Source organism: Athene noctua, chromosome Z (assembly GCF_965140245.1).
Source record: "Athene noctua chromosome Z, bAthNoc1.hap1.1, whole genome shotgun sequence".
NCBI lineage: Eukaryota > Metazoa > Chordata > Aves > Strigiformes > Strigidae > Athene > Athene noctua.
In genome coordinates this window covers 25,160,750-25,178,612 of record NC_134077.1, presented here as the reverse complement: position 1 = coordinate 25,178,612, position 17,863 = coordinate 25,160,750, and the positions used below count along the sequence as shown (strand labels likewise).

At 39.1% G+C, this 17,863-nt stretch overlaps 1 protein-coding gene across 7 annotated transcripts in view; it reads right to left on the bottom strand.

Annotated features, from left to right (window-relative positions):
- Positions 1-17,863, bottom strand: part of MAST4 (microtubule associated serine/threonine kinase family member 4) — a 320,186-nt gene that overhangs the window by 13,520 nt on the left and 288,803 nt on the right. For all 7 annotated transcript variants that reach the window (XM_074931942.1, XM_074931938.1, XM_074931939.1 and 4 more), the window contains 10 exons: positions 15,738-15,946; positions 14,889-15,027; positions 13,784-13,916; positions 12,913-13,078; positions 10,060-10,161; positions 5,895-6,017; positions 5,540-5,652; positions 3,535-3,662; positions 3,201-3,430; positions 1,014-1,214 (listed from right to left, as the gene is read on the bottom strand). In XM_074931942.1, coding sequence (XP_074788043.1) covers positions 1,014-1,214; positions 3,201-3,430; positions 3,535-3,662; positions 5,540-5,652; positions 5,895-6,017; positions 10,060-10,161; positions 12,913-13,078; positions 13,784-13,916; positions 14,889-15,027; positions 15,738-15,946 — 1,544 coding nt within the window. The remainder of the gene's footprint in view (positions 1-1,013; positions 1,215-3,200; positions 3,431-3,534; positions 3,663-5,539; positions 5,653-5,894; positions 6,018-10,059; positions 10,162-12,912; positions 13,079-13,783; positions 13,917-14,888; positions 15,028-15,737; positions 15,947-17,863) is intronic.

The window sequence follows — 17,863 nt, the reverse complement described above, 5'->3', positions numbered from 1 at the left end:
GTAGAATACACGAGGTGAATCAGAAATTCCTGCAGTAATAGGGTTCAGATGGCCTTTCCCCTTTCCAAGGTCTCCAAAACACACACACAATAGCACAGTATTTCCTCACCAATGTATTAAAGGACACACAGGTATATGCTTTACAACCCTAAAGACAGGTGAAGACTAAGAGAGGAGCCAGAACCCTCTTCAACACTGTACAATTCTCCACTAGCCCAAGGACTTAAAGCAACCTGCTGAAGTTACTGTCAAAGACACCTTTGAACTTATAGAGCAAGTGCAGGGTTATGTTATCAGACCAGTAGATACTGAAATATTACACCTAAGGACTAAAAGCAGCATATGGCCAGTGTGCAAAGTTAGGATGTAATCCCACTTTTGGAAAAAAATCCCTCCAAGTTTGGGAAATTCGGACTTTGATTCCAAACCATTAAAAAACAAAGCACCAAAGCTTCATCTGAACGCACTGAATACTACTGCTAAACTTCCACATACTTATAGCAATATTTCTGGCCTCAAATTTTGACCATCCCATGTAAGTCAATATAGTACAAACAGGAGCCTACATACTATTTCTACTTCTGCGACACTTCACTCTGGCTTATCACCTTTCTTTACAGCAGATGGGAGAGAACTAGTCAGGCTGAACGTGCTGCTGTAACAAACAGCTATTCTTGGAGCTGTACATAGTGAGCTACTTAAAACTTAAGCTACACCCCTACTGTAGGATGGACCAAGGACTGATGCCTGCATCCTGCTGTGCATGCACAGGGTCAAACATGAAGTAATCACCACCAATATACGCTTTTGCCTGTCAGAGAAGGTCCCTCAGCTGTAATGTGACCACTGTAACTGCTGACAAGATAGCACTCTAGTAACACACGTGAACAACAAGAGGAACAAAAAAGTGTGACACAGAATCCATTCTGAACTCCCCAAAGTTTTGCATTTATGTAATTAAACCATCAAGTATGCATAAATCATAACATTTAAACAAAAAAATTTATCTCTACCTCCTGGGATCATGAGGGACAAAGCGCTTGCAGAAAGCGACTTTGTGACTTTTCCACAGATCTTCTTTTTCTCTGTGCTTTCTAATCGCTGACGAGCCATGTGAGATGCAACTTCACAGGGTGGCTTTGAGGAGTTATCTGTACTGTCCACACTCTCACTCCTTCCGTTCATCTGATCTAAGTGCTCTGGGAAACTGCCAACTGTATAAAGAAGGGATAAAGACACTGAGGGAAAACTGGGGATCAGGGATGGAAAATGGTATTGTTGTGAAATAGGAATTTTTCTTTCTGTTAAAAAGTAACAAAAACAACATTACAAACATCTGAGTAATTCTTCCAGACTTACAGAACGCATAAATGTTAACTGAATTGAAGCGATGATTTTTTGTAGTCACAGAATAAAGTAAAACAACAAACGAAAGCTGAAACAAGTCTGGTATCTCAATATGCATCAGTCACCTTAGAGAACTTAATGATACATTTACTTTTCATGTAAGCTCCTCATAAAGTGTAATAAATGTAAGGCTCCAATCCTACGTAAGTTGCTATCAGCTTAACTACTTTCCCCAAATCATTAAAACACTAAGTATAATTTTATTTTTAAGTAGTATCTTTTGCTTTTATTCTTTGGATGGTTTTCTACCACAAAGGAGAAAGATATTCAGCACCACTAAATTCAGTATTACAACCACATTGGTATTAGTCTATCACAGGTAACGAACTTTCACAGTACTGAATGGAGGAAGGACAACAATGTTTCAAACAATAAAAAAACTCCATAAAGGCCTTGTATCATGTGAACAATCTGCATGGGATTTCTTCAAAAATTCAAAGATGTCACAGGGAAGTTGTATGACCTTATGAGACACACATCAAGGGTAGGTCACCTCTTTAAAGACATAGCAGCAATTCCTAGTATTCCTTCAAGGCCACTGAATATCCTGTTACTAATGGATTACAGAAAAATGAAATTACTCTTAAGTGTAACTGGTAAGTGACAGAAAAGGATCAGATGCTTTGAGTTATCACTGTGACTGCTGTGCTAATGCCAACACCTTAACACAGGGCTGGAGGGAGCGAGCAAGACTTGGGAAACAGCACAGTCCAGGTTTTAGACAAGGGAAGGAGATGGACAATAGTTGTACAGCTGGAGGAGCCCAAGGAAATTTATTTTCCCAGAAATGGAGAGGAGGAAGGGGGAGGAAAATACAGACTATAAGGGAAATTAGGGGTATGGGAACAGAAAGGAGTATCTTGAGAAAACTCAGTGAGGTACAAAAGAGAAATAAGCTGATGACAGGTAAATGTATAGAGAAGCTAACTGGAACAATGGACAATATTAGACTGACATAGGCCTAGATCTGTGTTAAACATCAGGTCTTCCAACAGTTGTATGAAACTCTCCTCTGAAAGTACAAAACCAGTAAGATACTAGGGCCCTGGATACTCCTGAAATGCTTGAGCTGGGAGAGAGATGTATAAAGGAAAAAAATTAAGTAGGGAATGGTTTACAATGCTCTCTTCTAGATTCCTAATGACAAAAGTGACTTACATAAGTCAAAGACAACCCTGCCAATTCTGAAAGGTGTATATCATTGAGATGTCTTAATTAAAACCACACAACAGTGCAGCACAGAGAGTTAGAAAACAGCAATACAGATCAGTAAGAATGACTCCAGGATGATCAATCTAAAGATTAAGCAAGGTTGCTTAAAGCACTAAAAACAGTGCTTTAAGTGCTCAAGGGATCTAAGACTCCTTTTCCTTGCAGCAGGATCTTGCAAAGGCTTTATGCCCTCCAGTCAGTGGGGTGACATCAGATGTTGACATTTACAAAAATGTCGAAACTTTCCCATACGTATTTTCATGAGATTTTATTAGCTTGAACCCGAGCTCAAACCATATCCCTCTTGGGATGTTTTTTTTAAAAAGCAGTTCTGAGGTGGTGGTGAAGTCCCCATCCCTGGAGGTGTTTAAGAGTCGGGTTGACATAGTGCTCAGGGATACGGTGTAGTTGGGAACTGTCAGTGCTAGGTTAATGGTGGGACTAGATGATCTACAAGGTGTTTTCCAACCTAGATGATGCTGTGAAATACAGGACTTCTAAATCCATGACTGCTACTGCTAAACAGAGAAGGTCCACAACTGTTTATAATGTCACCAGTCAAGAGACCCACTGTAAATTACCTGATAGAGTGGAGCTGCTTGTACTTGCTGGAGTAGTCACTTCAGGTTCATCTTGAACTATTTCCTCACTCACAAATGCAGGCTTTTCCTGTTCCTCCCGGGGTCCCAGTAAGCCAGTGGAATCATCCCGTTCTCCTTCAGCTGATATGGCCAATTTCGGAAGCAAACCAGAACTGTGTCGCTGCCTGCCACTCTCAGTGTCAGAGGAGATGGATGTAGATGTTTGTTGTCTGCATTAAAAATAATTGCAAATTCTCACGCGGTTATTGAGATGAGGACACCTGCTACCTGGTAAGCATGGCGTGGACCACTTCCAGCACCACCTTCTACTTACATTTCAGAATATTCAGAACTCCAGCTTAAAGATTCCACAGAAGGCAATGTTACACTTTTTGTTTTGTCTCCTGCTTCTTCCTTTTCTTCACCATGCACTTGAGTGACTCGATCTATGCTACTAAAAACCTATTACAGACAAAAAAAAACCACAGAAAACTCAACTAATCACTGATGTATTCAATATAAAAAAAATACACAGGAAAGCACATTTTAGGTTGTATACTGTGCATGTTCTAAATGATTATACAGTATTTTAGAGTGCAAACTTCAAACTTCTTGAGTCTTTTTGAATTCCAAGTTGTTAAAATGTTTTCCTATTTTGCTTTCTTGGCTCCTCACATACAGGGTCAAGAATAAGGTCTCTTTCCATTCTAAGTTCAACAGCTTTATCCCCATTTCACTGCATGAACCAAGAGCATACAAAAAAAATCCACACCCTTGGGGTCTCTAGGTCACAGGATTAATGCACATCTTGAATTAATTCACAACCATAAAGCCAACCAACGTAAAAAAAGCCCTAACCCTAAAACACTGACTTAGTATCTACCACTTAGTTGTAGAAAGCAGAACAATTAATCTGAACTGACTTTGAAGTTAAGAATAAATTATCTGGCTAAAGGATTTTGAAAAAATAAACTCTGATCTTTGGAAGTTTGTTGTTTGCTTAGTTAACAAACAGTACACAAATTGTCAGCTATATATTCTACAGCCTGAGAGGCACAACTGAAGATGCAATGACATAATGACATTAGCAAACCAAACCATTCCTACAGTACAGAGCTTTCAAAAGGACAGAAGTTCACAGAAGCACAGAATGAGGTTGGAAGGGACCTCTGCAGGTCATGTCATCCAACCCCTCTGCACAAGCCAAGTCACCTAGAGCTTGATGCTCAGGACAATGCCCAGATGGCTTCTGGAGACCTCCATGGATGGAGACTCCATAACTTCTCTGGACAAACAGTGCCAGTGCTCGATCACCCTCACAATAAGAAAGTGTTTCCTTGTCTTCAGACAGAACTTCTGTTTTTCAGTTTGTGCCCAATGCCTCTTGTCCAAGTTACCTCCACTGTTTACCAGTATCTCAATTTGAAACATGCTACCAAGTCAAAATAAGGAGTTTACATATAATGAGGGTAACTACATCCCCAATCCCTAATTGTATCACAGATACAATACATATGTGGTACTGCAGACCCAGCATAAAATCCACCAATTCCTTAAAGCATAACCTAGGACAAACAAGATGCAAACACAGACTTTCCAAAGTTAAGTTTAAACAGTTCCTAAAGTAGGTTGAAGAAATTTTTAAATAGAAAGTCTTTGAAAATGACTGCTGGATGCTACGTTAAGACTAAAAGCACGCTCATCAGACATTTCAACTCCATTATTTCCTGCCAATTCGCCCTCCACTGTATTTTCTGAGCATGTCCACTCTGCTCCTGTTGTCGTCCCTCATCCAGCAGTAATTACCTCTTACCTCAACTACTGAAGTATAGTACAGTCAGCTTCACCTTCAATTCACAACATTCAAATCACTCACTCAAATTCACATCTCTCCTTGACCAAATCACATGCTAACCACTATTTTGCTTTTTCCCTCCAGTCTAATGTAATCTAACTAATAGCTACTATAGGCTAATACTGTAACCTTTGTTATACTATCACCTGCAAAATACCCAGGACACAGCTGGAGTAACATGCAAACTACGTACAAGGAAACCAAACCAACATAAGTAATGTGCATTAGCATTTAACAGAACAGTTTCCCTTAACTTTCTCTTATGTTCTCATGAATTTTCTACAGAATATATTTTTCTATTACCTTCTTAAGGATTCAAGAAATAACTTTCCTACAGAACCTTCCCATGTTTTAATGGTATTAATTTCATTCTTGCTCAATTTCAGTAAACATTTCTAATATTTCCAAACTCTATAAAAGTAGCTAAACATTTATGTACACAAACATTTATGTACATTCTAACATCACAGCAATTTTTACTTACTTTTGAAAATCTGTGTGAACATGAGGAAAACTGTCTTATCTCCAAATTAAAATCTTCATCATTGGTATCATCTTCTTCTTCAGTTTCCAAATGGTGGTATTTCTCAGAACGAGCTACAGACACGGGAAATAAAGTATTTGAATTTATCAGGAAAGAATGGGTATCAAGATTTAATAGTATCTAAAAGCACAATTCTATTCTTAAGATTATTTCTGCTGAAATATCAAACCACCAGTGAAATTGCAAGCTACCAGTAGTTCTGATAAAGGAGATTTTCAAAGCAGTAAGCACAAGTCAAAGGCAGTGATTATTTAAACAAAGTGTTCATCACATTTTTTTAATACCAAACACCTACTGTCAAAATAACTTGTGTCGTCTTCAGATTCCAATTGTGGAATAAATTCTGCTTTCTGCCTCAGCAGACCATTCCAGTCAAGGCCCCTGAAGAACTGATGCTGCTTTACTTCATATGCACCACCTGGGGGAGCCAGAGAAAAACACAGAGCAAATTCTAGCAAATCCTCTGACACATTCAACAAAACCCTTGACCCAAAAATGTTAATTATCATGGAAAGGTGCAGTCATCACTGTAGGCAGGAACATCTACTACTAATTTCCACTAGAATCTGCTAAATCTGTCAAGAGCACCTCCCTGTCCCTGTTTTGTTGTTGCCATTTCATTAACAGTGGTGGAATTGCTTTATCATCTTGCCCCTCAATAATTAGTATATTCAGAAAAACAGAAATGTTATCGGTCAGCTACAAATTAGTCAGAAGCATCAGATGTAGTAGTAATCATAAAAATATAAACATGTGCACAAGATAAGTACAAGTTAGAAAGTAATGAGGAACGATTCTTAATAGTTGCTTAGAGTCAAAATACCATTGGTGACCAGGAGCTCCTTTTGGTGTTTTATTGCAGTAATACACAATTCTACAGGAAATACCTTGTCATTTATTATCTATCTATTACTACCTACTGGTTATAATGTGTGTTAAACAATTATACTAATTTCAAGTTAAGAAATAACTATAACGACCCAAGGAAATACTGGAATTTTTGTCCTGGGGACGTTGTTGAGGATGCTGTTAATAAGCATAAATCTAATTCTAAACACTGAACAGGTAACCTGCAGTAGCATTATTGCCAACTTGATTGTATTGGGCTTGTGCGGCCTGGTATTGGTAGTGAGGGGTGGGCTGGGTTGCATGAGTGGTTTCTGTGAGATGATGCCAGAAGCTTCCCCTGTATCCAACAGAGCCAATGACAGCCAGCTCCAAGACAGACCCACTGGTGACCAAGGCCATCAGTGATGGCGGTAGCACCTCTCTGATAACATATTTATAAAAGTGTAAAGAACTGCTGCACAACAGCAATGGGAGAGAGTGAGAATATGTGAAAGAAACAACTCTTCAGACACCATGGTCAGTGAAGGAGGGTGAGGAGTTGCTCCAGGCACCAGAGCAGAGACCCCCCTGCAGCCCCCGGTGAGGCAGGCTGTGCCCCTGCAGTCCATGGAGGTCCATGGTGGAGGAGATCTTTACCTGCAGCCCCTGGGGGACCCCACTCAGAGCAAGTGGATGCCTGAAGGAGGCTGTGACCCTGTGGGAAGCCCACACTGGAGCAGGCTCCTGGCAGGACCTGTGGCCCTGTGGAGAAAGGAGCCAACGCTGGAGCACTCTGTTCCTGAAGGACTGCACCCCGTGAAAAGGACCCATGCTGGAGCAGCTCATGAAGAGGTGCAGTCTGTGGGAAGGACTTATGCCGGAGAAGTTCATGGAGGACTGTCTTCTGTGGGAGACACCCCACACTGGAGCAGGGGAAGAGTGTGAGGAGGAAGGAGCAGCAGACATATATGATGAACTGACTGCAATCTCCATTCCCTGTCACCCTGCACCACTCAGGGGGAAGGAGGTAGAGAAACTGACAATGAAGATGAGCTCAGGAAGAAGGGAGGGGTGGGGAGAAGGTGATTTAGATTTGTTCTTATTTCTGATAATGCTATTCTGTTGTTAACTGGCAGTAAACTAAATTGATTTCCCCAAGCCTAGTCTATTTTGCCTGTGATGGCAACTGCTGAGTGATGCCCCTGTCCTCATCTCAACCCATAAGCCTTTCATTATATTTTCTTTCCCCTGCTTAGTTGAGGAGTAGAGTGCTAGAACAGCTTGGTGGACACCTTGTGGCCAGTCAAGGTCAACCCACCACATTGATACAGTATGTAAACTTCTCTATGTCAAGGCTAAGTCAGGAGAGAGACACAGAAAAAGTATGACGTCTCTAGGATTGGTCTCGAAGACAGACTGCAAAGATTTCTAGGTTGCATTCTTTGATTTTTTTTACTGCACCAGGGAAAAATTCATAAAAGCCAAATCTTCCCAAAGGAAACTAACATCACATCTCATTTTAAGTCACTATCCAAGGAGTGAACATTTCTCTGAGCACAGTAATGGGATATTACGTCAGAATTTTATAGTTCTTGATTGGTATCAGACACTTCAGATGCAAATAGGCATTTTTTTCTCTCACTTTCCTTCTTCAAAACTATTACCTCTCTTCTGTCAACTTGAGCAAATACACAATTACAATTTTCATGGAGTGTTATGTAGCTAGCTAATACGTATTAAATAGATAGGGCTGTCATTTGAAATACATGGTGGAGCCTAGGATAAATGATGCAGTTTTCCAGTGTCCCCGTAGGACCTGTCACATTGCAGCCTCTGTTTCTGAGTTGCTTCTGATACTTAAAAAACCCCTTTGTTGCGGTTTCTAAACAACCCTCTGTGCTTCAGAGAAATGGCTGCCCAATTTCCTTCTTCAGATTCTTGAGAGATCAGCAAGAGTCAAACGAAATCAGTCTGTAAATGAGCTGCAAAGATGCTCCACGAAGTGGCACTGACCATCACAGTAGTTGTCAGCCTTGTTCTAGACAATTCACTTTCTCAACCAGCTATAGCAAGAGAGACAGAATTTGCAATCTGCTTCTGATCCAGCCTCTCACAGGGTGACAGTTGTGAATTAACACCATGTTTACCAGGAAAAAACATCCTGGCAACAAAACACTGAAAGAAATACACTTTAAAACAAAGGAATAGAACTAGTTGTGGCTCTTCATTTTGCCTTTGGCAGCAGTGCCTTGCCTTGCACAGCACATGAAGCAGTTAGCAAGTGATGAAGCTGATGGGGGCATGATACCTCCCTCACTCTTAACTTGTTCAACATGGTGCAAGGGAGAACAAACTTTGCTGGATGTCACTTACTACAGACCATCAGCTACTGTTAAGCTAAGGGCTGTTCACATAGAACCCAGGTGCTCAGGGAGCAAGGGACATGCAGTTCACTCATCTCAGTCATGTCATCATGTCCCAAAGGAAGACCTGTCATTTGGGACCACGTCAATAGTAGTCGGGGTCTGGATTATACTCATGCTCCCCGCCGAGTGGCTGTGATAATAATCAGTTATGAATGTATCCTTAAAGCTCTTGTTCATATTAGCTCTAAAAATATGCAGTACAATCTGAGCACTGGACCCAGTTTTGCCAGCAATTTTCCAAGCACTCTCATGCTGATACAACCTGCCACTTGGTTCCCTTAGCACCCCCAATGTATTTATATTCATGGCATACAGTGTTCACTATAATAACACTATACCCTTATATTCAGGCTCTTATGTAGGAGGTCTTTTCTTGCTGTGTTTACATAGTGCTTTGCCCAGTGGGGTGACAGTCAGTGACTAGACTCCCATACCTTAACGTTTTTAAAATTTTGTGCAATATTCTTCATTACTGCTTCTCATCCAAACTCCCAAATAAATCCTGCTCCATCAACAAACAAATACACTCTACTGCATCAATGTACAGAACTTTTACTAGCCTATGCAGGCTCACTGCTCCTAATCATTGCCAGGCTCTTCTCTCAAAATGGAATGAGCACAGCACTGAATGACCACACTGGAATAAGATGGCAGCTTGGTCTCTCACTGATATCCATTTACTTCCTTAACATTCACACTTTTGTCTTTATTCTTTTTCAGGCAAGTCAGTGGTGCTCACTGAATGAGAATGACACCACCTTTCAGAATACAACCTCCTGATCACCTGCCCTAAAGCCTGGAGGAGATAATTTGCCAGGCCAAGATACTTCTTCTAAAAAGGGAAGCATCAGTTGTGTATTGATTCCCTTTCTCTATTTCTGTGTTTAGTTATTTAATACCGTATTCATGAAGGAACCTCATCCAATGGCTAACCAGGTTTTTGAAAATTTCTGCTTTATTTATCAAATTAAGAGAAGAGTAAATGCAAATGACCACATGTAAACTACCAAAAAAGGACAGTCATCATCTTGTTAAGCTCATATTATTGCTCTGAATCTATAAAATACCCTCTGTATAATGGCACGTTGTCATGCTACTGGTCCTGTCAGATGTTTCCTGGGCAAAACAAATAGGTGAACAAAAGCTCCAAATGCCGAATATAGAAGCTATTTCTAGCACACTAACAATTTAAGAATGTCTCCTAACCTGTTCCCAGTCTTTCCAAAGGATTCTGCCTGAGCAGCAGGGTAATTAAATCCTGGGCATCTGGAGGTGGTGCTTCATCCTTTTCAGGCCAGTTGATTTCATCTAGCAAAACAGAAAGTTGTTTGTTATTACTGAAGTCTTATCACAACACTCAGCAGAAACTGTGTGAAAACTCTCATAGCGAGCTAGCAGTACAGTCAAGTTAATGCAACTTTTTCAAGTTGCTCTCTGTTGCATACCAATTAATTCTGATTTTTACACTCTCTATACAAACTCCATAAACATATAGTTATGTTCCAATTTTCCTCTGAAGTATCCTTTAACCCAAAACAGTGTTTAATAACAGAATACATGAATGCTTGGCTCACGGAAAACTATCACAAAATATTAGCACAACTTGTATGCTGTCCCTTCTCCCTGCCTCACCAAAATCATGGTTTACATTTTAGTTCTGTTCCATGGAAACTGCTGTCAAGATGGACACTGCTGACCTGACCCAGCAGTCACTGTTCATCACATCTGTAAACATTCTCTAATGCTAGCAGACTCAGTTCAGGATGAACAAAAATTCCACCAACTTTCATTTGAACAATTCAAAATATGCCAGTTTCAATATGAACATGAACTTTGTGACAGCTTACACAGCAAGTTTTTTCTGACTTTTAGCAGAAGCGGCCTCCACAAATGTATTAACATTGCAGGTTTAGACAAAACTCTACAGAAGTTCCTTGGGAGGTACAAGGATTTGGCATCGAAGGAACAGAATGCTAGGAGCTCAGGAAGTACAGATGGCTGTTAAGGATTTTGTTCTCATATGATCTAGACTCTTCCTTCAAAATTATCGTAATTGGAGAAATAATCATCAGAAGCCACAACACAAGTTTAATGTTTGTATTTCAGAGTTTAAGGAAAGGTACTGAAATAGGCATGAAATGTAATGCATTTCTGAAGCATTATTTTTAACCCTGATCGTTGTGGGCATCTAAGTTCACACAGAGGCCTCTCACTGTTGTACTCAGGCAACCTGGGGACAGGAAAGGCAAGCTACAATGAAGAAGCAGCAAGGTAAAATGAGGGGGCAAGATTTTAAAAGAGACTTCCAAGTACAATGTAGATTTCACACACCGAAGCCTGGAATAAAACTCTGGGCTATGGTTTGGGTTCTTTAACATGGCTTTTAGAGCTGAATACAAGGGTCCCATATATTACTTATACAACAAGAGTCCTGCAGAAACTGCCAGTAAGAATGGTTTCCATAAGAAAGGATATTTAAAATAAAAGAGAAGAAACTACCAAGTCAATATCAAAACAAGAAACTAAGCTGATCAACAGTCTTGAAGAGTAAGTGGAAATAGATTAGGTTTACAAACATACTTCTACAATAATTTCTGGAAGATAAATGGACACATACAAAGTTATCTAAGTATCATCCAGATTGTAACACATGACAATTTGTTTTATAAAATGTAAAATTAATGCCACATGCAAAATAAAGTCTAAAGTGCAAATTTTGTCATTAATTTTCTTTCTCCCCATCTCCCAGTCAGAGAGCATAAAGATAAAAACACATGTACGTGTGCCTGGAAATGCAATTAAAAAAATTAGTTATTTCCACATTTGCCCGCCTACAGCTTCCACTGCAGTTTAAATCTGATTTGGAAAATCAAGCATGAATATGCATTGCAGCCATGAGGCATCCAGAATAAAGCCAGCATTTGCTGTTTGTGTTAATTAAACAGTTGATTCTCCTTATGACTTAGGCCTCAGCATACCATATCAGAAAACAACATGGATTTACAACCATGAACAGCTAGGATGTTGTATAAAGATGTCATATACTAGAGGCAGCTCACAAATCCATTTCATTTTAGTTTACAAATAAGTCTGGTTTCAGCTTCAGAGAAGGAGAAAAGCAAGATGATGACAGTGTGTCTCCTGAAGTACAAGGTATTTGTTGCATTCTCAGGGAATAAGGCACCCAGTGTGGTTAGTTCTGTCTCTGCTGGGCTTTCTACATGTTTTTGGAGGGTTGTGGGTTTTTTTTTGTCTTAGCTACTGGACCTATTAAGCAAGACCATAAAACAGCCTGGGAAATAGTAACAGAGGTGCCATTCTGTTATAACTTTTGGCATAGAGGCCCTCTGCATCTATGCATCTGGGAAATTTATGGAAACAGCAGGTAGAATAGTAAACAATTCTGTTTAATTATCATTCAGTTTTGCCACAAGACACATAACAATACTTAGGGTCAGCTTGCAGGTTAAGATCTAAAAGGTTATTGAATTTTAAATGGAAGAAGAACAGCTGCTACAGAAATAACATTACACTACAACAATCACCAATGAAATCATTAACAATCTGTGAATTTAATTTGTTTCCTTCTTCCTCATTATTTATTATTCGGGAGACATTTGTTTTAGGGTTTTATTACATCTTTGTTAATTTCTTCATTGTGCCATAAGGCATTTTCCCATTTATGCAAATTTATTTTAACCATTTCTTCTCTGGTATAATTTCTTTACTAAAGACTGAAATTACTATGCCAGAGTGGCACTACTTCTCTACTAATACTGCTTTTCTTTTTCAAACAGTACAGCGTAGCCATTGTACTCTACATTACTACATTTCTGTACTTAGGAACAATATACAGTAAGTTCAGGTTTTAATCCAAATTTATTCCTACTGCTCTGACAGCAAATTGTATATTAAAATATTATGGTAATGGTGGTTTCTTGAGCAAAACTAGCTTGAAAACCTAGTCTACCAATGAAGTTGTAAGTATCTTTACTATTGAGAAATTGAAATGTTTCACAGCAAGCTAAGAAATCTGGGGTTTTTTGTGATGATCCTCACCACTGATTACTTGTCCAAACAGCTCTTCTGGTGTATCTCCAAAGAATGGCACACACCCAACAAGAAATTCGTACAGGATAATTCCCATAGCCCACCAGTCCACTGGTTTTCCATAACCCTGTCTCAGTATCACTTCAGGAGCTATGTATTCAGGTGTACCACAGACCTAAAAGGAAGAAAATAAGCATGATGGTAAAACAAGTCTAATTGAGCTATGTCACATAATTTACAATTCTTCAAACGTAAAATAATATGGAAACATGGTAAATGGAATTCAGTAGGTTTTGGTCTGCTGAGTCTGCATAATAGCAAATTATTTTAGAATGACCTAGCTACAATTACAGGCATCATATTCAACACTTGCATATCTGTCATGCAAATGACAGTTTGCATTTCATACATGGGAGTCCATCATAGCAAATATTTTAACTTAAACATAGCCTTCTGTTTACATTAAAGTTGCAATGGTTTTATCTTAAGTAACCTCTACAGTGAACAGATTGTGAGCAATGGTAATGAGGCATGCTTAAAGGGAAATGGGCCATAGTGAGGATTTTAGCACCCTTGGTTGTACAATGCATCATAAGCTCCACAAGTACTCTGCCGAGACTTCTGATTTCCTTATAAAAACAGTTTTCCATTTATCTCACAGATTCACTTGCACACAATTAGGTTCATCTTACTAATAGATCCTAATGTAGAAAGAAAAAAACCTAGAATAATCTGCAGGACATGAGTAAAAGTAACTGCCATACACAACTGGAACACCAGTGCAGAAATAACAACAGTTTATAGCATTATGGTACATTCTGCTGGCAAAACATCACTTCATTTGAAACTTAATGTAGAAATGAAAAAGGCTGCGTCTTACTTGTTTGTCAAGGAATTCTCTGGCATCCTTCTCAATGTGACCCTCATACAGATTGGTAGTCAAACTCATTAGCCCCACCTTTGATAGGCCAAAGTCTGTAAGCTTTATATGGCCCATGGATGTTACCAATAAACTGAAAATTAGAATGATCTCAGGTTACTGTGATGCAATTTAATTTTCTGTGATTATTATTACTACTACTACAATACTTGGAGAAAAATGTTTCATTAGTACTACAAAAACATAGCATAAATAGTAATTTGACCAGGTACAAAATAAACAGGTTAAAAATGTGACTGTCTTACATTTCTTACTATTATCAGATGTAAACAAACTTTTAATATGCAATTGCACAACATCCTATAGAACCATACAAGTGTCAAGAGCTGAATGCCAGGTGCTTTGAAGAAAAAGAAACAGGTATCAAAAGACCTAGAATAGAATAAACTTTTGAAGTGAGGTGAGCATTTTCTGTTTGTAACAAGCTGTGTCATTCATTTGAAGAAAAAAAAGGTATTAAGTTAGCAACTAATACTATTATGATCTGAGGTATCATACTGTGAAGGTATTGTTACTCAACAGACACGACTCCATTTTTTTTTTTTTTTAAAGTGTGAAAGAGGAATAATATTAATGAAGCTCCAACAGCCATACTTTTTACTGAAGCTACTTGCTGTACGTTATTTACATGTATAGGAGCAATACTGTAATTCTAAATATTAAAAGAAGAACCAAAAAAACATACAGCAGGAAAGATTTCCCAATCTTGTCTTCATATATGCACATATCTACAAGCTGATGATACTTCAATTAAACAGTGTCCTAAGCATATTTTGAAAGACCTTTTCCTTAATGACCAAAATGCATTTCCCTCTATTTCAGCCAGAAGAGTAAGTACATTGTTTTTAGTAACTCTGATAGCCCCTTTCATCTTAAGATAGAAAATGTTAAAGAGCTCTTCTGAAAAAAAAAAATGCATTTTGCAGAAATTATGAATCTACACAACATCCACGACTACATTTCAAAAACATTCACAACAAGTTTACACCTTTCATATTTATCTAACAGTTCAAAGTCCTCCTTTGGTTATATTCTATATACATACTTGTCTGGTTTCAAATCCCTGTGTACAATTCCATAATTATGAAGGTATTCCAAGGCCAGAACAGTCTCTGCAAAGTACATTCTTGCCATGTCCACAGGTAAAGGACCCATGTTCTTCATCAAAGTAGCACAGTCTCCACCTGTAAAAACAGGACGAATGTTCCACATGACACCATAAATTCTGAGGTGTATCAGTATAACTCATACATGCTGCAGAAAAAGACACAAACTATAGTCATAAATGTTTATTTTCCAGTCAGGTGATTTAATTGAAGATGTAACACACCAACTACTGTACTGAAAACAGCATGAAGCTTGATGTGAGCAGTACACTGTTTCAGCTGGAAACCAATAGAGTTTGTGCTGGTTCTTTAAAAAAGAAAAGGGGGGTGGTGTCAAAAAAACCCAAATCCCACACAATGATAGCCTGGGTATCTCATTTTGCACTGCACCTCTGTCCACTGTTCTCCTTCAGCATGAGCACCTTTTCAAAGTGCTTCCTCTTCCCTCTTCCTTATATAAATACCTATTACAAATACCACAACATGTGCTAATAAAAGTTTGAACTTCAAAAAAGCAAACAGCATTTTTCACATGAACTCTGAGTTCTAGGACACTTATGATTACAGTCTATGAAGAACTTATTCAAAGCACAGTTATTTCCCATTATAGCTGGAGCACAAGTGTTTTACAAGCTCTCACTGGGAGATAATAACTGGGAAAACAGCCACCTTGCTGTTTGATTTAGATCCTAATTCTGTATTGCCAGAGTACAGAGGACATACAGGGGGCCTTTCTAATGCAAGTACCATACAGGTTATTCCTCTGTTAAACAGAACAGATATTTTACCTTCTACATACTCCATGACCATGCATAAATGACGTCTTGTTTCAAAGGAGCAATACATGCTGACAACGAATGGATTTTCTGCAAATGTAAGGATATCACGCTCAACAAAGGCCTGTTGGATCTGGTTTCGGAGGATGAGATTCTGCTTATTAATTTTCTTCATGGCAAATCTTTGTCTGGTTTCTTTATGTCTCACAAAATAAACCGCACTGAAGAAGTTCAAATGGGATAGAAAAAGAAAAAAGCCTGAATAACTATTAAAAATGTATTTTTAAATACTTTTACAAATAAATTTTTTTAAAAAAACAGTATACGTATTATATAAAATACTTTAAAAAAAGCGTAATGTAGTTGACCTGCCTTTCACATTAAAGAATGGGTATAAACCTCATTTTGTTTCATAACCAGGATGAGTCTCAGTCAACACAAATTAGTACACAAGATAAAAACAACTCCCTCCTGCCCCGCTGAAATGCTGGGGTTTCAACTCCAAGCCCCAAGTTAAGGTTGACATATGGGTGATTCCCACAGCCCTTCCCAAAGGGGGGGTGAGTTTCCCTTTAGGCTTCCTCCAGGGTGGTGCCGGCCTGGCAGACAGAGCCATTGGGTAAATGAGCCCCGGGTGTCTGCAGTAAGTAAACAAAGGTCCGGTGTCCCACTGAGGGATAAAAGCTGGGACCACTTACAGGCAGGGGCAGTGTCTGTCTGTGAGGTGGATGCCCTGTGCAGAGTTCCCTGTTGGGGAAGGACCTCCCGCCTCCCTGGGACTGGGCTCCAGTCAGGTCTGGCCTTTGTAAACACAGGCTGTGTAGAGATTCAGTGTGTGGCTTCCTTGGTCTTATGTATTTGGCTTGCTGACTTGGTTGTCTCCTGTCCCTTCTATGGGAGACTGCATGTCACCATTTATTCCATCCATTGTTGGTCGTGTGGTGTCGTTGTTGGGGTCAGTGGGATTGATGTCCATTATGTATAATCTGACTTGTTTGTACCTGCAGCGCTCACCCATGATCTGACCCTTTTGTATCAAATACAATTCGGTTATTGGTTCATCTTTATACTGGCTGTGTCCTTTATGCTAGGCCTAATAATTGGCAAAACACCCTCAAACAACAGATATAGCAAATGCTCTTGGCTCAGGCAGATTTTGGGCATTTCCATCAATGAAGGATTATATACAAAACCCAGCTATGGCACAGCATTATAATTTTTTCCAAGAAATGCTTATTTGTAAGTGTGCTGTCTGATGACTCAGACTCCATCCAGGGGATTTTAAAACATGTCACAGGTTTCTCATGAAAGCTGCTTAGAAGTTGCTTGATGGGGAGGCTCCCTCATTGCCAGGTGCAAAATATTCTGTTCTTGTTCAGTCCCTGACATCAGCATTGATCCATATCACAGGTAGGTCACCAGTAGGTAATTCAAAACAAAGATCACTACATTAACTACATGGTAATGTGAGATTAAGACATATCTTGCCATGCAGAATCTTCACTGGGGTACTGCGTACAAAGCTTGGTTAGATAAGGTCAAGCCAGTGAGGAAAGCAAAGTGAAAGAAAATACTACATGGACAAGCCTTTTTTCTTTCAAGGCTCAGGAGAAGGAATCACCCTGCCATGAAACACTGACAGAGGACATTACTGCTTACAAAATCCCTTGAAGCAAATCCTGGAAATATTCACTTTGCTTGAAATCTGCTTTGTATCATTTAATGCTTATAGCTTCTCCAGTATATAATTGCCACAGTAGTAAGTGTTTATGGAAACAAAGGATTAAAAGGAGAAAATAGAGGTGGGAAAAAGATGGGACTCAATTATGAAGTTTTAAGATTCACTGTCCGCATAAGGTCCAATTATCAGCATACAATTATTTATTTAAACACAAAAACCGATTCTTGCTTTGCTATTTCTATGAAGATCTTCCCACAGACACTGAAGTTACAGGCACTGAAAAAAAACAGTTTCTGCTTTCCTTTCCAGAAGAAAATTTTTTCTCGATGAGAAACTTTCTCTTACTGATTCCAAAAACTCTCATTATTTTCTTGCCCTTGTCTGAGCGCAGGACAGGTAAAAGACATTACACCATTATGAAAGTAGGGGAAAACCACCTTGGGCAAAACCCAAGACA